Source organism: Acartia tonsa, chromosome 14 (genome assembly GCF_053477335.1).
Source record: "Acartia tonsa isolate MP-2025a chromosome 14, ASM5347733v1, whole genome shotgun sequence".
Taxonomy (NCBI): domain Eukaryota; kingdom Metazoa; phylum Arthropoda; class Copepoda; order Calanoida; family Acartiidae; genus Acartia; species Acartia tonsa.
This window is the reverse complement of record NC_137273.1, coordinates 31,751,899-31,774,458: the sequence shown is the minus strand read 5'-3', so window position 1 is coordinate 31,774,458 and position 22,560 is coordinate 31,751,899. Positions and strand designations below refer to the sequence as shown.

The 22,560-nt window shown below is 32.1% G+C and overlaps 2 protein-coding genes across 2 annotated transcripts in view; one reads left to right on the top strand and one right to left on the bottom strand.

Annotated features, from left to right (window-relative positions):
* Positions 1-3: 3 nt before the first annotated feature.
* On the bottom strand, positions 4-8,370 carry LOC145306192 (uncharacterized). Its single transcript, XM_080148198.1, has 12 exons — positions 8,263-8,370; positions 7,709-7,798; positions 7,422-7,472; positions 7,178-7,249; positions 6,911-6,977; positions 6,091-6,133; positions 5,784-5,883; positions 5,394-5,478; positions 5,031-5,084; positions 3,825-3,908; positions 2,702-2,783; positions 4-1,789 (listed from the first exon to the last, which is right to left on the bottom strand). The coding sequence occupies exons 1-12, from the start codon at positions 8,366-8,368 to the stop codon at positions 1,691-1,693; spliced, it is 933 nt and encodes a 310-aa protein (XP_080004324.1). The 5' UTR covers positions 8,369-8,370; the 3' UTR covers positions 4-1,690.
* Positions 8,371-9,764: 1,394 nt separating this feature from the next.
* The window catches only part of LOC145305415 (WD repeat-containing protein WRAP73-like), a 30,845-nt gene continuing 18,049 nt past the window's right edge, over positions 9,765-22,560 (top strand). Inside the window, exons 1-16 of the mRNA XM_080147033.1 lie at positions 9,765-9,907; positions 10,313-10,371; positions 10,863-10,944; positions 11,172-11,229; positions 11,730-11,866; positions 12,169-12,241; positions 12,799-12,871; positions 13,230-13,321; positions 13,727-13,838; positions 14,244-14,312; positions 14,760-14,815; positions 15,161-15,262; positions 15,701-15,758; positions 16,003-16,054; positions 16,815-16,911; positions 17,439-17,508. Of these exons, the coding sequence (XP_080003159.1) occupies positions 9,819-9,907; positions 10,313-10,371; positions 10,863-10,944; positions 11,172-11,229; positions 11,730-11,866; positions 12,169-12,241; positions 12,799-12,871; positions 13,230-13,321; positions 13,727-13,838; positions 14,244-14,312; positions 14,760-14,815; positions 15,161-15,262; positions 15,701-15,758; positions 16,003-16,054; positions 16,815-16,911; positions 17,439-17,508 (1,279 nt within the window). The 5' untranslated portion in view covers positions 9,765-9,818. The remainder of the gene's footprint in view (positions 9,908-10,312; positions 10,372-10,862; positions 10,945-11,171; positions 11,230-11,729; positions 11,867-12,168; positions 12,242-12,798; positions 12,872-13,229; positions 13,322-13,726; positions 13,839-14,243; positions 14,313-14,759; positions 14,816-15,160; positions 15,263-15,700; positions 15,759-16,002; positions 16,055-16,814; positions 16,912-17,438; positions 17,509-22,560) is intronic.

Sequence of the window (22,560 nt, the reverse complement as noted above, 5' to 3'; positions counted from 1 at the left end):
ATATCTGAAAAAAAAGGAATAAAAAGTTACTAACTCAACAACATAAAATAAAATCATTTTTTCAATATCTAAAGTGTATTTTAAAAATAATACATACATATAACAAAATACATATATTTTAGGTATAAATTAAAATATTTAATATTATCATTAATTGTAAACTGTAAGACACAATAAATCCTTACAAATTCTTACTTTTACAATATTTTGTGTGATTGAATTTAGTGCAAAACAATAAAAATATCTTTCTTAGCCACATAAATAATCGTAAAGGTAAGTAATCCCCCACCTAGGGGCGTAGCCGCTAGTTTTTCTAGAAAAGTAACAGGATGTCTTCTGTCTGTAGGACCCTGTACTGAAAGATTGCTATATCAGCTGAAGGTACATGAATCTTACATTGTAGCTTTTCATAGGTCCTGTTATAACTTTATGCTTTAGGGTTATAACTAATTATAGGGGAGGGTACCGCAACCCTACTAAGAGAAATCACCCCTGGATCATCATCCCCCATATATTTAGTTTTTCTTTTAAAATCAAATTAACACTTAAGAAACTTTTGTCATGTAAAGTATTTCCTTACCTAAAGAAAATATCTTTTTCATTTTTTATAATCAAACATAAATTTTTTCGTCTTCAAATTTAAAACTACTAATTTTTATCTTAGGTTAAATCAGTCTTATATAATAATAATCTAAAATATAAAGAGGAAAAGAAGGGCAAACAAATATAAAGTTTAAATCAGCCAATTACGTATTTACTAAGAGTAAAATTCATAAGTTTTATACTATTTTTTTTAAATATCAACTTTTAACTATAAAAACTGTAGGTAGCTTGTAACTCGAAACAATAAAAAAGGTATTGTTACAAATTACAATTCTTCCACAACATTTGTATAATAATAAAATGTAATAATATTAAAATAATATCACAGCACTAAAGATTCACAAAATAAAAAATATTCTTTCTTTAATATTTTAGGCCTACCTAAGTAGTAATCAAATCATTTTAACTTTTTTAAATCAACTATTTTCTATTTTTCTTCTTAAAGAACATAAAATGTGAATGGTTCAACAAAATTTTCTACAACGGAAAATATTTATGAACGCGATGTAATGAGTTTATAAAGATTCTCGACAACATTAATGAAGCTTATTGGTGAAAAAGTTCTATTAAAATAATAGTTTGTGCCAACCAATCAAGATTTAATAAAAGTTTATAGCCAACTATGAGAGAAGATGTGATAAAAACTTTGGGGACCATACAATTTACAGTCCAATGTATATATACAAAAAATAAGAATATGAAATTAAATTAGTATGCATTTTCTTTAGACTTGGTATCAAAAGATTTCTTAAAGTCTAAACTTAAAAAAAATCTCTTAACATCGCGTTCATTTATATTTCCTTTTAGAAAATAAGATAAACAAATACCTATTAACCCCTTTCTCATCCCAATTGTGTTGTTTCCAAGGATCTTGAGAACGGGATAAGACAATGGACGATAATTTGATATACACCGCCAATTATAATAAAAAAAATTACCCCTTCTGTAATTTAATATTATTGGTGGAAAAAATTGTATACTTTTACCCCAAAGTTTTCAAGTCAAATAAAAATTATGTTTATTTAGAACTTTGGGTACCAGTATAATTTACAGTCCAATGTACCCTCCCCTCCATGGGTTTATTTTCTTATATTGCTGGGGCTGGAGCCGGGGTGGGTTTCAGTTTCTTTAATTTTTCCACCACAGGGTTGACGCCAACTTTTTCTTTGTCTTGGTCGGGCATACGCTGAAATAATTTAAAATCAACAAGGATTAGATTACGGGGTAGTTTCACGAAAGGCATTTGAACTTAATTCAGTGAACCGCATATTTTTTCCTGGTTAATTGGTTAAACTACATTTATATGGCATATATTTGAAAGAATTTCAATTTTCTACCACGTAGTTTTTAAAATATCAAGACTTGAAAATCGTCTTTTTAAATTGCATATATCACAAAAAGATAATTTTCAAGTCTTGATATATTAAAAACTACGTGGTAGAAAATTGATTTATTTCAAATATATGCTATATAAATGTAATTTAACCCATTAACTAGCAAAAATTATGCGGTTCACTAAATTAAGTTCAAATGCATTTCGTGAAACTACCCCTTTGCACCTTTTTAAAATAAAAAAGACATACCGAAGTTACATGAAAAGACCGGAAATATTTTCCAATATTGCTTAGGCACCTTAAGTCTAACAAAAATGGTTTAAATCTTATAATATTTTATTTTAATATCTTCATAAATCAGTCTATAATATGATACGATGAATAACTATTCCAGCAGCCATAAAAATATCTAAATTTACATATTAGCAGAGATTTTAAGGTATAAGACAATGGATGATAAATCTATTAGCATCCCTAATTATGCCTTCTATAGATTAACATTATTTACGTTTGTTATAAAAAAAACGGGGGACATTGAATGAATGAAGTTAGTATTGGTACCCAAAGTTTTTAGAAACACATCCTTTCATATGTTGGCTCAAAACTTTGGGTACATTTAAAGGTTGGTTCAAAATAGAGCAGTGTCAAAAATTTCAACCAATAAATCGACCAATATGGATAGAAGGGGTAATTTTGTTTATCATCATTGGAGAATCGCGATGTACATCAATTTATCGTCTATTGTCTTATCCCTGGATACTCACCCTATCAGCCACGTGTTTGTAGATGAGATCATCAGGTCCAACGTGAAATACAGAATATCCATCATACCAGGTGGGGGCGTTCCTGAAAATATAAGAATTTTATCTACACTCTACAGGGTGTTCTCAGGAAATCAGTAACAACAAACAGGAGTAGTTGCTTCTACTACAAGCCTTATTAGGGAAGTATCTCTAGGGAAAGGGGACGTTCACACATACATTTCATAGTTATAAAGTAGGTGTGCAACTAACGAAGAATACTTACTTGTTCATATTGCTTCTCCTCTAGACCTTTTTAGGAGAGAATCTCCAGGGAAAGGGACGTACAGATATATGCATAGTTATAGAGTAGCTGCGCTACTAACGAAGAATATTTACTTGTTCATATTGCTCTCCTTCAGAGCTTATCAAGGAAATATCCCCCAGGGAAGGGGACGTACAGTCATATAGTTAGAGTAGCTGCGCTACTAAAGATGTATACTTACTTGTTAATACCACCTTTTCTCCAGAGCTTGTCAGAGATGTTTCCAGGGAATGGGACGTACAGACATGTCATAGTTAGAGTAGCTGCGCTACTAAAGATGTATACAAAATACTAACTTGTTCATATTGCCTCTTCTCAATAGCTTACCAGGAAAATATCTCCAAAGGGACGTACAGACATAAAGTAAAAGTAGCTGCGCTACTTCAGAATACTTACTTGTTCATATTGCCTCTTCTCCAGAGCTCAGGGGTGTATATTCTGCACAAGATTTATTTTTTTTCCCCGGCTACAAAATTTGTTATTTTTTCCCCCCCCCTAGTTTTTTCTCACCATGAAGGGGGGAAAATGGAAAAATATTTAAAGGACTCTATATTTTAATTATTTTATCCCTCCTACCACACATTTTTTTATTTTTTATTCACCAAGGAGGGGGGGAAATGGAAAAAATGTTTTCAGTTTTCTTAATTTTTACATTTTTTTTCCCTCCAACCACTTGATTTTTATTTTTTTTCCCCCCCCCTGAGCCGGGGATCCCATGCAGAATATACACCCCTGCCAGAGCTTGTCAGGAAAGTATTTCCAGGGAAAGGGACGTACAGACATAAAGTAAAGTTATAAGCTGCGCTACTTCAGAATACTTACTTGTTCATATTGCCTCTCCTCCAGAGCTTGTCAGGGAAATATCTCCAAACCATTCTCAATGTGCCAAGTCCAGCTATTCTCCATCTATAATAAGATATGTTTACTACCTATTATATAGCAGGGAGTAAGGGAGGGGACAATGGCCAAGTAATTCAATATAAGAGTTATCAAAGAAAGGGCATGAAATCCAGTTTAATCCAATAAATATGTAGGAAATTATAAAGGGATTGTTAATTGAATAATAGATTTCCATAGCGTCATGTAAAGTGAAATCACAACTTGTTTTTGATGAAATATATTGGGGTTTTTTGGTGTGATTTTTATATTACAAGATTATTGGACCCGGCCAGCTGCTAGCAAGAATATGACTGCCCCTTTTTATTCTGTTTATTTCCCTTGCCCCCACCTCCCTTCTCCCCGTCTGCTACATTCCAAACTAACACAACGAGTGTTTATTTCCCTTGCCCCCACTACCCTTATCCCTTCTCCCCGTCTGCAATATTCAAAACATACATAACGAGTAGCGGCATTTCATGCGCAAGTACCCAAACTCAGTCAGAAACTGCTAAATTCTTGCACATTCCCTTTAAGCCAGTACCCAAAGTCTGAGACTCCTAAAAATTGAATATTCGATCCATTGTCCCCTCCCTTACTCCCTGATTATATAGGGCTCTTTTGCATAAAGATGAGAAACTATTTTTTTAAGAAATGAACTCTACGGCCTCATATAAGATATTCATTTTTCTAGGTACATCATATGTATGAACTATCCGGTGCTTCAAATTAAAAAAACTGGTGGTTGGTCAAGTCGGTGTCAACTTAACATAATAATTCCTGTTACGATAAGGTAAAACTTAGCAAGCTTAGCAACTCTATTTGTTGAATATTATTCTTTCAACAACAATCTTTTTCCCAAAGAAATCCTTATATTTATTTTTACCTAAAATTAAAACAGAAACATCTCTAAAATAGTTTTTAAATGTAAATATGCCCACCTTAAGATCCTGTAGGTACCTATTCAAGTAATTTTGGGGGAATACAAGAATTTTTTAGACTTTTTATATGTATAATTGAATATTAAATGCGTTGTTACTGATTATTCGTTTGTCTACCTGATTTGTTGAGACTATTATTCGCTTTTATGGATGTTGTCATTCTTTTTAAAAGAAAATATAAGTTTCTACGAAACATCTATGTCGCCCTTACCTTATTCTTATGGTGTTATCTTCTGGGTGCTTGGAAATATTTAAGATATCAAATCTGTAAAATAAGATTATAAAAGAATTTTTATCAAAATTATGTCTTTAAAAGGATTTAAATCCTTTTATATAAAATAGTAAAGTTAACCTTAATATTGCATTTAACTATAGAACTGAGTTCTCACTTTTGAGAATGCTTGAAATATGTCCAGGGATGGTTTTAAGCTAATTTTGTGTACCTTTCTTATCCCTTTAAAGACAAGTTCCATAGATGCTGGGGGAACATACATGATTTTTCAGTATTGCTGAGAACCGGTTCTAATCCAGGGGATATTAATCGGTTTCGAAGCAATACTGGAAAATATTTTACCTGACGTAAACAAATTTTAAGTGTGCAATAATTTTCACCAAGTTAACAAATTTTGAATACTCCACCAAACCAACCAGCTTCTTGCCTAGATAATAATAACAGTATTTTGAAACATTTAAGTCTGTAAATTTTTTATACGTTTTATCATATATTTGGCATTAAATCTGTCAAAAATACTTTCAAAATAGACCTTTTTTAACCTAAGATACTGAAACAGCTTCTTTATAATCCCAAGTAATCAGATTTATAATATCTTTCTATTTCATGGAAGTTTACCTAATGAAAATAATAAAAATATTCAAATTTGGGTGTAAGTTTCAGCCCCAGCCCCCCCCCCCCCCCTTAAAAGAAACTTCACTTTTGAATTGAATGACAAGCATAAAACTATACCTCTAATCCTATCTTCGAAAACAAGGTTGGGATGGTATAATTTCCAATTCATTTGCCCAACAAAAATGTTCTGTAATTCATAACTCAAATTGTAGGCAATCTAAAAAAATAATATTGTACTAAAATTACCTATCTTTTGATCATATATTTTTTCTAACTTTCAAGGACTCGAATACTTTAAACCTTCAAAGGCTTATTTTATTTGTCATTTGAATTGTGTTATGACTTCAATGATTTTTCTCAATTCTATTTAGGTAATAAGATTTTTTTCTATTAAGATAAATTATAATTCGTTTTTTTTTCTTACCTCATCTAGATTAGATTTTTCTGGAGAGGGTGTCCCTTTGTCACTGGAAATAAAAAGAAATTATAATACAATACTGGGATACAGTGCAGTTTGTGGTAAAATGTTCCTGGTAACGATTATCTCCAAAAATTTAAGAACTTTAAAGGCTGATAACGACCAGACAATGAAACGTATGGATTATGCTCGCACAAAACTTTAACCGACAAAAGTAGACCAACAAATAATCTGGAATACCTAATCATTTATCAATAATCCAAAGTTATCTTGATGTTCACGTAAATGCGCAAAAAAGACTAATTATACGCGTTTTTTCTTCAGCAAAGCTTTCCCTGTGCATCATTGGGTGTTGGCTATTCCAGATTATTTTATAGGCTTTCTTATGATTCTTATCACGGTGTGCGTACATGCCATGTATATTCATCCGTTTGGCAGCTAGCAGCCTTAGAAGTTCATATATTTTTGGTAATAATCGTTACCAGGAACTTTTTACCGTAATATGTACTAGATCCAAATACTGAAATGAAAATACTTATATTGAATTAAGCTTGGCTACCCTATAACTTGAGAATATCCGTCAGTTACTCTGTCATAAAGTTAGCTTAATTTTGTGTAAATATTCGTCCGTTATTCTGTCACTCCGTTAAACCAAGTTGCTTTATTGTCATGTCTATACTTAAATTAACAGCAATGTTCGATTTTGATTTTAAAAGATACTGCCTATTTATTTATATTTTAATGTTTATTAGTAGGTATTAAATAATATTGTTTTATTAGTTACGTAACTAAACTTGTTTGTTAAATAAAAATATTTATTAGGCACCTGTTTTGTGGGCTTGAAGATTTAAATTGTAATAATGATTTATCTTCTGTTGGTAAGCAATAGGTCTAGTTTAAAGTCATTATTATATTTAATTGCATCCTCTGATCAATACCTACAAAAGACTAAATATATGTAAAAAAAAAGCTTAAGACAACAAAAAAGACAACGCGAGACCTAATCATATTCTAAAAAAATGCTTAAAAATATAATATCCCATCTGATTCGCTCATTTTTATGTAAAATAGAATCAATTGTGACTTAATTCCTTGTAAGAAATAATGTTATCAGTATCATCCAGATTATAAACTGTTGGTAGAAATTGTTGGCTTTTTAACTGATTTAGTAGATTTTTTTTTCAATTAAGTATAAGTTGATATAAATGCCTTCATATAATATAATATTTCTCATGTTCTATTTGATAAAAAATATGTCTTAATTCTCGATGGGTAGGTAATGTTGATATTTAAACTGGGAAAAATTCCATTTAAACTGAATAAAATCTATTCCTGATGTGAAAATAAAAGAGGTTTTTCTTTCTCTACAAAACTTTCTTCTTTTTTGCCTTAAGTAGATAAAAATGTTATTTATTGCTTTGTTTTGCCTATAATGAAGTAGGTATCTAATTCATTAGTTCTTAAAAATCAGTCGTTAATTGATGGTGCGCTGGTTTGTTGTTTAGAGATATCAAGGATAAGACCAATCAAGATCACCGTAAAAATATAAGCCAACAAATTTGAACAAAATATTATCTTATGGTACCAGTTTAGTTTTTAGTCCAATGTCCCCTTCCTCCCTTACCAATTGGTGCAGTAAGTTGTTGATGTTTGGCAAAATGATGAAGGGTAGCTCTGTTTATTGCTATAGTAGCTGTAGCAGCCCCATTACAACCTAAACAAAATAAAGTATCAAGTTCGTTAAGTCTTCGCTAACCACTGAACCGATTAAGTTCTCCATTTAAGAAAGCTAGCTTTACATGGCCTGATTCACGAATGAATAAAGAATCTCCCTTTCACATCACTTTCGATCCAATGCATGACCCGTAGATGTTGAGTGTGCAACCGCTAGTTTCTACAACATGGCAGTTAAGAATAGTTATTTATCGTATCGTATTATTGACATCTTTCCGCGGATATCAAAATAAAAATCATAAGATTTAAACCAGTTTTGTTAGCCCAGAGCGGCGTAAGATCCATGCTAACATAAATGGTGTTAATTTTGTGATATTTTTAAATATTTGTAAAGAAAATTGTCTGTGCTATACATGATATTTTAAGTAAAGCTGGGAACCGATTATTATCCACCGGAATTAATCGGTCTCGTACGTAGCCATACTGGAAAAAGGAGAAACTTACCTGCAACTGAGCCGCTAGCATGATACAAGAGTCCTACGACGTTACCACGTCCCACAAGGCAATGCATATTGCAAGTTATTAAACTTCTCTGAAAAAAAATTATCATGTTTTAAATGGATGTACAGAGGGCAACGAAGACAATGTGGCTACGCTTTTCTATCTATAATTAATGAAATCAGCATGCACGGATTTAAATTGATAGGACAATTCAGACGTACATGTCTAAATGAACGAAAAGAGCTAATAACCGTTACAGACGGACGCTGCTTAAAGAAAGCTTCGCTATCAACAAGGGATTTTTAAAGGATAAGACAATGAACAGATGTTGTAATGATCAATTTACCCGATGGAAATAAACTATAACACGCCCCTCTGTATTAAATTTATATAGTTATAAAGTTTTGAACCTACAAGTTAGTTTGTACAACCCAATCTAGATTATCATATTGATCTTTTTAGATTGCACGACCTTTCTCTAAAAGTACCGAGCTGAAATTCAAGCAAAGAAGTTAAATTTTAAAATTGAACGTTTGTATACATTTATTGATATTAACTCAATAAATGATGAAATTTTTTTTACAATACAAAAAAAGGTAAATATATTAATTATGTTAATGCATCTAAAACAAATATTACTAACTGTTAATGCACTTTGACGTTAAAAATCAATTTATTTTGCATTTTATATTTTTGTTTCGCAATTTGTGAACATTTATAAATAAAAATAAATATACGCGGCATTTGAGAAACATCTTACATTTTTTCTCTTCACATTTATTCATGAGATGGGGGAAATTTGTCTTTCTCTTTTTTCGGCCATATTTAAATTTTCGTATTATAGATAAAGGAGTGTAGTAATATAGCTCAAAACCATCCAAAGACTCGAAAATTTAAGGCATAATTTTATCAAGAATTCAGTACTGAGGTCAGGAAAATAGCCTAAAGCCAATGCATGACAACTATATAAAGCTTCCCTGAAAAGTACAGACAATACCTACGTAACATTTTTCGAGATCTTTAGCGTCAGACAATAAAAAATGACTAAAAAAGTCCTAAATGTAATGCTTGGAAATCTCTTGAGAAAATATGGGTCTTTTTACATAAAACGACGACTTTTTCTGTCACCTTTACTAAATTATCCGCGGCAAAAGCGCTCCTATACAAAAATGTAAACAAATAGAGTTAATTTTAGAATACTGGTCAAATTTTAATTATGCTATAATGAATAGCCTCTAGGGACACATAAGCATTAAAAACTATGATAATTAGGCATAAGACAATGGACTAATATATTTTTATTTTATTTACCCCTTTTATAAATGAACATAGTTGGTGGAAAACTTTGGCCACTTCAAGTGTTTGTACCATCAATTTATAATTTAAGTCCCCAAAGTTTTTAAGCCAACAATTAAATAAGAGACGTGTACTAGTATAATTTACAATTAAATATTTCTTTCTCTCAGACAATAATAGATATGAAATCATGACATATTTTCAGATTTAAATCAATAATATTTATTGACAATGTTCTGTTAATTAATAAATTACTTTTAAACATGAACTTTTCTGAGCCAATAAAAATCTCCAACGGCCAAATCGCCTGGTCTGAATGTGGATATCTTCTGGCTTCAACCTCTGGACCTAGGTATGTTTATTATTAAGTCTCATTTGGTAATACAACCTAAACTTTGATTGCATGACATTCGTCTGGGCGTTATTTTGTCATAAATGGGTTGATCGTGTCGTTTTTAATACTTTGTTTTGATAGGTTCCACTTCTTGCACAAGAGTGGCCGGCATAATCCGTTGCCATATCTTACCCGATTTTAACCGGACTTTCATTGTATTTCCTACAATTTTGTACAAATACATTCGAATTTTAATTTCCATACAATCTATGTCTGGCTGTACAAGAAAGCTAAGTAATTTAGAATTTAAAAAGTGTACGTTTGCTAATCTAGTAATATTACAATGGTTTAACACTATGTTGATATTATCAACCAAACACCCGAAATAAAGGGTATACTTTTCTAACTTTTACATGTATCTAGATTGACCATTTGGGATGCAGCAACTCTTCAAGTCCTGCAAGTTTATTCTTCAAAGGAAAAGATAATTAATAATTATAACATGTTTTAGAAGATTATATTGTAAAATACAATGACATGTGTGGTTATATTGTTCACCCAATTGATTTAAACTATAATGAAAAGTATGACGGCATCCATATGAAAAAGGGAAGCACAAAATTCTATCGATAGAAAAACGGACAAAGGGAGTTATGGAGCAGATGTTAAGTTGTCATAAAAATAAATAGAAAGAATATGCAAAAAAAAAATCACGACCCCTTTTAAAAATAAGTATTCATGTCTTATGACAAACAGAAGAAAAAATAGGTATAGGCTAGATGCGCACGGGTCATAGAAATCTTCACTATCTTATATAGCAAACAAGAAAAAAAATCCTCTAAAGCGTTACGGACTGACGGACGGACAAAGTGAATAATAGAGTAGCTTCGCTATGATAAATATACTTTTGAGATAAAAAAAATTAATGTGCAAAAACTACCTAAACTTATTAATTATCTGAATATAAAGGAAACGCTTGATTTTGTTCAATTCAGCCCAGATTCAAACTTTATTTTAGCCGCCTGCTACAAAGCAGCTGAAGTCTATATATACAGGATTGTTTTTGAAAGAGGTCATGCAAGTAAATATTTTTTCTATAGTAGGTTAATTTAATTGCTTTAACAATATTTATAATTTTTAATGTATTCTTATTTATACCTTTTTAATTCAGTTTGCTAATAAGTAATTTTATACCTATGGCCCCCCAAAAAGTAGAATTTTTAAAGAAAAGCAAGTTCATTTTATTTTAGAAGAAAGAATATTTTCAAAAATTTTTGTTTAGTGTAAACTCTCCAGATTGGAACGGACGGTTATCTGAAGGGCTTTCCGGTTTAGTCAAGGTTAGACAAAATCTGGGGATTTTAAGGGATAAGACAGTGGATGATAAATTGTTATTCATGCCAAATGATGATAAACAAGATTGTCCCTTATGTAGATCTAGATTTTTGGTTGAAACGTTTGAACTAACCAACGAAAATTTAGTGTAAAAGTAACAAAACCTTTTAATCTAACAGAAAAATAACGCGAACACAAGACTTTGGACACCAGTGTAGTTAACAGTCCCCTCTCACTTCCTGCAAAAATCTAAAATTCACTAAAGAACCAAAGTCTAGCTATTTAGATGTACGTTCCTAGAAAGTTTAAAAACACGTAAAAAATATTAAGTACAGAAAATAAAGGTTTGTCTGTTCAGTTGTGTTGTCACTATATAATTCAATTGTGCCCAGTAATACTCTAGGAAACCATAATTTAACTTTTAACTGTGTGAAAAGTTTATATGTATCATTCAAACCCTTTATAATAATCCTCTAGATTTTAAACGGAGCATGACAATATTTAGGTGGAATGGACTCAAGATTCTCGACATATTGTGACAGCTTCTGAGTTCTATATCAAACAAACTTTTTGGTCACTCACAAATAAATCCATCAGTTATATTAGGAATGTTATTCTAACTTTAATAGAAGCGGAAAAATCGCACTATAATTTTCTCCTAAATTAGCTCAATGACCTCCATAACATAACTGATGGACTGACAGACAAAAAATATTGGATGCTCTAAGGTCAGGGGATTTACACCCAAAAAATCAGCCGTCTGTCTTGATATAACAAACGAGAAATTATGTCTTCTCATTTTTTTTTCAAAAATGCGATCATAAGGACATTGAGAATGATAGAGTTGATTTGTTTACTTAACAAAATGAACCTTTTAGAGTTTTTTTTATGAAAATGTGCATAAAATTGAAAACACAGTTAAAATTGGATAATATTAAAACCAGGAACCCTAAGCAAACTGGAAAACTAGTGTATTATAACAAAGATAAAAGTCTTGGACTGGTGATAGAACGACAGGAAACGATACTTATGATATTATAAAACAGACGTGATATCTGAAAAATTTATTTGTCTTCTCTTATAAAATTTTTTTCCAGTGCTCTATCCTTGTATTACTTGATTTGTTTGAAGTGTCATAAGAAATATTAAAGAATATTTAAATTGCGTAAAACAAACATCAAAAGGAAGCTAAACTGGTTGTGTCTTTTTTATTTTGTTGTGTTTTGCTTGAATGTAAAGGTAAGATAGTTCAGAAAAGGAAACAAAATAAGTAGACATTACATTCTTCTTACTAGCTATTCTAACAATCAATTTTACAAAAAATCACGAAACCGTTTAAAGTAAGGTGGAAGTATATTTTTTTTTTTTTTTTGATGTAATTAAAGAGGGGTGGGTAATAAATAAGGGTAGGAAAAGTGGTAACGGGTTGTGGGGAAATTTTCCTTTAGAATTGTTTGTCAGAATCACATTCCCTTTTTCCCTCTCCTTACTTAATATAGTTTGATAATCAATTGAATTTGCATTGACAACTTTTCAAGAATATTTATTAATATTAATTTAAGTATCGACCTTAGAATGGTTTTGACACTGCTAATATTCTTACAACCCAAGATTGGAGCTTGCTACATCAATTTCCCTTAGTAACAGGTAAACTTACGTAAAGTAATAAAGCTACATTATAAGTTCTACTTTTTTTTGTACTGTAGGTAACTCAAATTTTTGTAATCTATATTTTTCTTCTAAAAAGGATGATGAAAGGAAGTTTTCCATATATAATATAATAGGTAGTTTCTTTATTAGGTAAGTTTTTTTAAAAGGCTACTCTACCTAGTAGGTCCTTTGAGACAGCTGGTCAAGTACTTGTACTTGAGGTGGACATTGAGCTTACCCTGGTGCTAGCATACAAAAGTGTTTCGTCCTACTCCATGACTACTTAGGTCCAACCAAACACTAAGAAACTATGGCTACATACATACATTATTGCATATACTTGTTTTTGTTTTAGATGATGCAAGCGGGGCTGTTTGGTGTCCTTTGTTTAACAGTTTTGCCATCTGGGATTCTCCGCTCAAATACAGACTACTAGTTTACACGCAGGTTTAAATTCATTTTAAAAGTTATGCTGTTTCAAAGTTTTATGTTTTTCTGCTACAGTTACGAGCGACTACGCCCCAAGAGGGGGAAATTTTTTTTCTAGGGGCGATTTATCTAGGGAGGGTGGTGGTGTCGATAATTGTTATAATCCTTTACTAAATTTTTTTTTCAGGGACGATTTCTCTTTTGATGATGATGTAGGTATAAACCTTCCCTAGTCCTATAAGAAGCTTCACTGTAAAGGTGAACCATATCGGTTTAGTAGTTAGTGAGATCCTTACCCACACATAAACACACAGGCATCCTGTTACTATTATAATAGGATAAACTAAATGAGTATTGCGCAGTGAGGGATTCAAAGCTTCATAAATCTTACTTTGCGTAATGAAACTAATATTTTTTTTGCAGAATGGTCGGTTGGAGTTTGATTACTGTGCTTATGAACATCAATTGGGTGTGAAGACGGTCACATTTTCTCCTTCTGGACATTTGCTGGCTGCTGGCAGCCATGATGGCAGGAATGAAAATATACTAAAACAAGGATGACAATATGCAGAGAAGTGCAAATTATTTCATCCATTCATGAGGGTAAAATGAGAGATTCAAAGGTTTGATGGGGGTAATCTAATGTACTTTCAAAATTTTGAGGGGGGTAAAATTAGAAGTTTCAAAGTTTAAGTGGGTAAAAGTTTATTCCCGCCACCCCCTCCCAGGAGGACTATGATTCCATTGTATTTCCGACTGTCAGACTTCAAAATAAGACATACAATTGATGCTTATTAGTAAGATGCATCTTTTATATTATAAGAGGTAATCATATTTTTTTCTAAAACGGTACGGACGGACATATAGATTGAATTATAGAGTTTCTTTGCATTTAATGAAGAACTGATGATGGTATATTTTCATGTTTAAATTGTCAGGATTCGAATCTTCAGTACATTAGCCTGGACCTTAGTACATGAAATTAATCATTATCCATCTCTCCATGAAGGTAAGTTTCCATACACGTAGACATCCGTGTTCAATAGTAGCGCAGCAACATAATATTATTTAGAATCTTGTCAGGTCAGTCTGTAGCTAAGGATAACCACTATGGTTCTCCCTCAGAGAGAATCTTCTTTGGTGTACATATATAGCAGGTTTATAACTATTATTGGGAGGGCCCGTTCGACCTAAAAGAGAAATCAAAGCGCCCTTGAAAAATTAACCCTAATACTTAATTAAGAGGGGGGGGGGGGAGTTTTGACACATTTGCGTAAACATTGTTTATAGGCTTTAACTTTTGGCTGAGAGGATATGCTATTAAAGATAAATTCATGTTTACGCAAATATGTCAAAACTTCCCCCCCCCCCCTCCTCTTATTTATGAATAAAAATCATAAGATTTTTTATTTGACCCAAACGACCTAAGTGCTCTTTACGTTGCCTTGTTTTGTAGGTGAACCAGTTACGAGTAGAACTGTAGTTTATGAAGAAACTGATTTAGAGCTCCAGGTATTTACATATGATAAGTCTGATGCTATAATAATATATCTCTAAAATGGCTCTGGAAGTTAGTGGATGGTTATAGGCACAAAACAGTCAAAAATTCTGTTTCGTTTCGTAAAAGTTTAATTATTGGAATTTGTTTTTTAGTTCAGGGAAGAAGGGACGATCTCGTTTATGTTGTTGGAGGTTTTTTCCCCCAGAATATTTATAAACCTTGCCGGGACCTGTAAGAAGGTTCATTGCAATTGATAACCAAATCACTTATAACTCTAGCGATTAGCCAAATCCTAAGGTAAAGACAGAAAGACATCCTGTTTCTTTTTGTATAAGGATTGATCTATTTTTTTCTAGGACCCTGATACCGCCATAGCCCTAGAACTAGGGGGAGTAGTTGTTCAACATACAAAATATAACATTATTAATGAACGTCCAGTTTACCTAGACTTTTGTAAGGTAATGTTTATTTATTTTCCAACTTTTTGTTCGATTTAGAGTAATAGACCTACCAAGGATTACGCATGCAAAATTTCAGATGGAAATTCGAATTCTAAGTGCCCTTTACTTATTGATTACGAGATGGTTGCATTAACCCCCCCCCCCCCCCCCCCCCCCCGTTTTTTATTCGTTTTCGTTTTAACTTCTTTTTAAAACTAACATCTATATTGGGATAGGTGTATTAAACTTGGTTAATAGGTAATTTCTATTAAACTCAAGGAGGTATGGGACCTTAAGTTGTAAATTACACTAGTACCTAGAGTCTTTATAGCTAAGTTTGCACATAAAATTTTTTTTGTACTTTTATTGAATATTAATTAGTTCGTTCTAAACTAGCAGTGACCAAATTTTTCAACCAATAATTTTAATATATAAAAGGGGGTAATTTTGTTTCAGGTTGATCCAAAGAAAAGTGGGTCTGGATCAGCAGCCAATTCAGCGGCCAATGTCAAAGGAATACCAAAAGATTTTTATTTTTATTACAATTTTTGCATTTTGGATGTATTTGCGTCCTTTAAACTGATAGACCTTAAGGTTTCAGCCGTAACTAACCTGCACTGAATTAAGGTTGTTGGTTTTAGGCAATACGGCAGGCTCAAGCAAAAATCTTCTTTGGGGAAAATGAAAATATTTAAAATATGATGATGTAGTCAATGCATTTGACAAAGACATAAAAAAAACTTTTTGTTAAATCTCAGTTGGTGTTGGAACTTGTCTGTTTAGTAAATGTGGCCGTTATATTGCCTCCAGGTATACATTTATCTATCTATTTATCTGCTCATACCAACAACGAAATTAATTCGGGAAAAAATTTAAAATCTATACGTATATTATTATTCAGCTTTCGTTAGGAGGCAACACACAGTAAAATTGACGACTTTATACCTATTTCAGAAAGTCTATAGTCAATCCTATTTATCTATGAGCATATATTGTTTATGTTTATGTTGATAATACTCTTGAGAGCCCAAACATAGGGCTATAATAAGAGGTTTACTGGGCAGCAGTCATCAGTTTTGGTTGGCTAAATATTCAGCAACTCTTTTCTTGAATGATGACAGTTTAGGCAGCATTCTTATATCATTTGGCAGTTAACTTATCCAACAATCTACTTATATTTTCTATAGCTTTAACCACGTAAACAATTATTTATCTATTTATCAATATACAATTTAACTTATCCATCCACTCATATAACTATGTTTTCATCTAACTATTTATCATTTTTCAACCATACATTCTCTCTTTTTTTTCATTTATCTATCTATTTTTTCCATCTCTCTCCATTGATCAATATCTATCATTCTATTTATATTTTCATATCACCCCTCCATTTTACTTTACCCCCTCCCCTCCCTTGACCATGGAGAAATGTATTGACTTATTTCTAAATACTATATTAGCAACCTAAACTGACGACAAATATTTCTCTGTCACAATATCCACGTATTCTATATCTATTTATCTAATCTGTACATCTGAATATCTATCTATCTATCTATCTATTAAGATGTGATAACCTACCAACAGTGGCCTGGATCTGGGACCTGGAAACCCTAAAATTAGCAGCTCTAGCTGTACATAAATCTACCATCAAACAAATGCAGGAAAATATTCATCAAATATATCTGTCGTTTTAATTGTTTCACATACATACTATGTACATTTAAATAATCAAAGTGTTGGTACTGCTAAGGGTAGGCGACCAGGATGGACCTAGAGTAAAGCCTGAGTTAGAGAGCTACACAACCAAAGGACATTGTTATATTGGAAGATAATATAATTAAATGGTTTTAAAAGAAAATATTGAGAAAAATGTAATTGTTTTGTCTTTATATTGAAATTTTCAATTAGCCCCTTAGTTAAAATTTTTTAATATTTGTAATTATTTTCTGTAATGCAGGGTAAAATATTTGAAGGCAAGGGTCTATAATATTTATATTCCAAGTTCCAAAACCCTCGGGGGAGGGAGAAGGGTCAGAAATTCAAGATTAGGGTATAATCACCTATTTTAACTGTACAAATAAAGGAAGGAAATTGAGAGGAGGAACTTGAAAAATATACACCCCTGTTTGAAAGATTATTATATTCATATTTTTTGTTACTCAAAATTGATGGATACTGTGAACCGTAGTGGGACTCATTCCAGCCACGACTTGGTGTGGTCACTGGAGGGGCTGCTTTGTATTTCTGGACACCTCTAGGCAATGCATTATTTATAACTAGCGGCTACTACCCTAGAGGAACTTGGATGGTGGGGAAGGGGGGATTTCCAGGATGCCTTCCCTCCTCCCATTTTCAATTTTAGTTTTATGAAAAAAAATTGGGTTAGGATTCATTTTTTTTTATTGGTACGATTTCTCTTGGGCATTCCCTCCTCCGAAATAGTTCTAAACCTTCCCAGGACCAATGAAAAGCTACACTATCAGAGGACCCTATCGGATCAGCGGTTGGTGAGATTCTTCAGTATAGACAGACTAATCTCTAAGATCTCTAATATTACTGAACTGATAAGGCTCGATAGTCTTTGGTTGAAAGTTTAGATTTGTTATTAAAGATTTTCAAAATAAAGATATTCGATAGTTTATGTAAACCAATTGGTGTACTTAACTATTATGAAAATTTTGTGGCTCTTAATCTAATAAAGGTAAGCCTTACTTAACACTTTACCTGAACCAAAATCATTAAATTATTTAGTTCATATATTTTTTAGGATCATGGAAAGAAAACAAAGTCATTCCTTAATTAGGACAGAAGTCACCTTCCTAGGAAGGACATAAGTAGCCTTCCTTAAGTGAGAATTTGTTAGATGAAGGGCATAAATTGCCTCCCTTAACAAAGATTTTGCAAGATTGAGGACATAAGTAGCCTCCCTTCACCTAACAAAACCTAGCTTTTTGGTCCTTCACATAGCAAAATCTTGCATAAAATTGGTTTTTGGTCCATCACATAGCAAAATATTGCAAAACTTAGCTTTTCTGTCCTTATTATAGCAAAATATTGCAAAACATAGCTTTTTGGTCCTTCACATAGCAAAATCTTGCATAAAATAGCTTTTTGGTCCATCACATAGCAAAACATTGCAAAACTTAGCTTTTCTGTCCTTCACATAGCAAATTCTTGCAAAACATAGCAAATTCTTGCAAAACATAGCAAAATCTTGCAAAACATAGCAAATTCTTGGAAAACTTAGCTATTCTGTCCTTCACATAGCAAATTCTTGCAAAACATAGCAAATTCTTGCAAAACATAGCAAATTCTTGCAAAACTTAGCAAATTCTTGCAAAACATAGCAAATTCTTGCAAAACATAGCAAATTCTTGCAAAACATAGCAAATTCTTGCAAAACATAGCAAATTCTTGGAAAACTTAGCTTTTCTGTCCTTCACATAGCAAATTCTTGCAAAACATAGCAAATTCTTGCAAAACATAGCAAATTCTTGCAAAACATAGCAAATTCTTGCAAAACATAGCAAATTCTTGCAAAACATAGCAAATTCTTGCAAAACATAGCAAATTCTTGCAAAACATAGCAAATTCTTGCAAAACATAGCAAATTCTTGCAAAACATAGCAAATTCTTGCAAAACATAGCAAATTCTTACAAAACATAGCAAATTCTTGCAAAACATAGCAAATTCTTGCAAAACATAGCAAATTGTTGCAAAACATAGCAAATTATTGGAAAACTTAGCTTTTTTGTCCTTCACATAGCAAATTCTTGCAAAACATAGCATTTATGTCCTTTACATAGCTAAATCTTTCAAAATGCAGCTTTTCTGTCCTAAACATAGCTAAATGTTGCAAAATGTAGCATATTCTTGCTATTTAGACCACCCATTCCTGGGATCTTAAGCTTCAAACAAGAAAACCTTACTGTTTGGTTATTGAATTGATAGGATTTCAGAACAATGATATTAATTTTGATGTTTTATAACTCTGAATTTTTTCATCCATTTAAAATAGCCAGCTTTTTGTTAATAAATGTGAAAAGTAAAAATGCTTTTAAATTTAATGATCTACTAGCTGCTCTGCCCCTAGAGACCTTTTTTTTTGGGGGGGGGGGGTTGGTTAATTTTTACTAGGGGTGAATTCTCCTGGGAGGGTGGTACCTATCCCAGAACTAATAAGAAGCTAAACTAAGTACAGAACCCTATTAGTTCAGAAGTTAACGAGATATACATACAGATAGACAGACACAGATCCTGTTACTTTTATTATAAGGATAGTAAAATATATGTTCTTGTGTAAAAGCTAGCTTTTCAAAATAAGAAGAAAAAACTTGACACATCATGCCGTCCGCTGTCGCGAAGTATGGTCTATGAAGATTAGAGTGGGTCAATTTTCAAAGTTTTTTTTTTAATTTTTAATTCATTACAATGGATTTATTATTACTTGGATATTACACGAGATTTGCATGTTCTATAATAAAGTGAACTCTCTAGTGGGCTAAAAAAACGATCTCCCCCACCCAATTCTTTTAACCTATTCCCTCCTTTCTTACTGGATAAATGGCCCACAAAATAAAATCGAAGAGAAATTGCAACCAAAATTTTTTCCTGTTATAATATCAACGTGAATCAATACAGAACTTAGCAACTTAATTTGGCGACAACTTTTCTATGTAATTCTATGTCAATAAGATAGCGTGCTTATCAATTCCAAAATTGAGCCATCCTTATGACTTTTGACCCAACACGACCTGGGGTTGGTTAATTACCAATACTAAAATCTAATCACACAAAGTTTTGAAATTAAGAAATATTCTAATTTATTTTTTTGGTATTAATTAATATGAATACTAAGAAAATTTATAATCCCTTATAACTTTTCAACATGTATATTTAATTGTAAAAAATTCCGAAAATTAACATTTCTTTAGCTCTGTTATTGGTCATCCCCCCCATATAGTATTATAATGTCCATTTCGCAAAACGTACTATTTACAGGGATCTAAAGGGATAAGACAATTGCCGATAAGTTGATGTAAATCCTCAATGATTAAACATAAATTCATCCCTTCTGTAAGTTATAATTAGTGGTTGAATCGTTTACTATTACCAGGGATCTAAAATAATATTCAATTGCCAATAAGTTGATGTAAATCCTCAATGATTAAACATAAAGTTACCCCTTCTATAAGTTATGATTAGTGGTTGAATCGTTAATGGACAAGACACTCATTTTAATGTACCAACCAATAAAAATTCAAGGGGGGGGGGCACATCTGACACTTTTGCGTAAACAGGGATTATAGGCTTTGTCTTAGGAGTTATAGGATAGGTTATTTGGGGAAAAAGTTTAGTTTTTGGGTGTATTTTCCTTATATTTAAAAAAAATTTTGATAGGTCTCCAGGTTCAGGTGCTGCAGGCTGGAAGGTCACTTCTGGACAGGTATAAATGAAAAAAAAATTTTGTTTGAAGAGTTAGAGATCAACTTATTAAACCAAATATGCATCTTTTGGGATGTTATGAGCATATATGAAAAAAAAATAAATATCAGCCTCCAGGTTCAGGTCCTGCAGGCCTCCAGGTGAATTCTGGACAGGTAAAAACTGAAAATTTTAAATTTTATAGTTAGAACAAAACTTATTTTACAAAAGTTGCTACTTTATGGATGGTATTAACATATTTGAAGAAAAATTTAAAATCGGGCTCCAGGATCAGGTACTGCAGGCTTCCAGGTAAATTCTGGACAGGTAAAAGTTGAAAAATTTTAATTTTATAGTTAGAACAAAACTTATTTTACAAAAGTTGCTACTTTATGTATGATATGAACTAATTTGAAGAAAAATTTGAAATCGTGCTCCAGGTTCAGGTACTGCAGGCCTCCAGGTAAATTCTGGACAGGTAAAAACTGAAATTTTAACTTTTGAAGTTAGAACAAAACTTAACAAAAGTTGCTACTTTATGGATGGTATTAACATATTTGAAGTAAAATTTAAAATCGGGCTCCAGGATCAGGTACTGCAGGCTTCCAGGTAAATTCTGGACAGGTAAAAATTGAAAAATTTTAATTTTATAGTTAGAACAAAACTTATTTTACAAAAGTTGCTACTTTATGTATGATATGAACTAATTTGAAGAAAAATTTGAAATCGTGCTCCAGGATCAGGTACTGCAGGCCTCTAGGTGGATCCTGGACAGGTAAAAACTAAAAATTTTTACTTTTATAGTTGGATCAAAACTTATTTAGCAAAAGTTGCTACTTTATGGATAGTATTAACTCATTTGAAGATAAATTTGAAATCGGGCTCCAGGTTCAGGTACTGCAGGCCTCCAGGTGGATACTGGACAGGTAAAAACTAAAAAAAATTACTTTTTAAGTTAGAGCATAACTTCTTTAGCAAAAGTTGCTTCTTTATGGATGGTATTAACTCATTTAAAGAAAATCTGAAATCGGGCTCCAGCTTCAGGTACTGCAGGCCTCCAGGTGGATCCTGGATAGGTAAAAACTAAAAATTTTCACTTTTAAAGTTAGAGCATAACTTATTTAACAAAAGTTGTTACTTTTTGGATAGTATTGACCAATTTGAAGATAAATTTGAAATCGGGCTCCAGGATCAGGTACTGCAGGCCTCCAGGTGGATCCTGGACAGGTAAAAACTAAAAATTTTACTTTGATAGTTGGAACAAAACTTATTTAGCAAAAGTTGCTACTTTATGGATAGTATTAACTCATTTGAAGATAAATTTGAAATCGGGCTCCAGGTTCAGGTACTGCAGGCCTCCAGGTGGATCCTGGACAGGTAAAAACTAAAAATTTTTACGTTTTTAGTTAGAGCATAACTTCTTTAGCAAAAGTTGCTACTTTATGGATAGTATAAACTCATTTAAAGAAAATCTGAAATCGGGCTCCAGCTTCAGGTACTGCAGGCCTCCAGGTGGATCCTGGTTAGGTAAAAACTAAAAATTTTCACTTTTAAAGTTAGAGCATAACTTATTTAACAATAGTTGTTAATCTTTGGATAGTATTGACCAATTTGAAGATAAATTTGAAATTTGGCTCCAGGATCAGGTACTGCAGGTCTCCAGGGGAATTCTGGACATGTAAAAATCAAAATATTTAACTAAAGAGTTCGAACTATATCTATTTAACTAATACAAAGAAAAATTTGAAATTGGGCTCAAGGTTCAAGTTAAATCCAACCATTTTGTTACATTTTGAATTATATCTGCAAAAAAAAATATTAAGCATTGACTAGAATATATATAAAAAAAAACGTACTGTCAACAGGTCAGTCACTAAAGGAAGCC

Bases quoted from the DNA above. Each gene is read 5' to 3' on its own strand.
- LOC145306192 (XM_080148198.1), bottom strand. From the start codon at position 8,368: ATGATAATTTTTTTTCAGAGAAGTTTAATAACTTGCAATATGCATTGC. The intron at 7,473-7,708 runs GTAAGGGAGGAA...TATCTACTTAAG, and splicing joins ACAACTTACTGCACCAATTG to GCAAAAAAGAAGAAAGTTTT. The intron at 6,134-6,910 runs GTGCCTAATAAA...TTTTATTTCCAG, and splicing joins TCTTCAAGCCCACAAAACAG to TGACAAAGGGACACCCTCTC.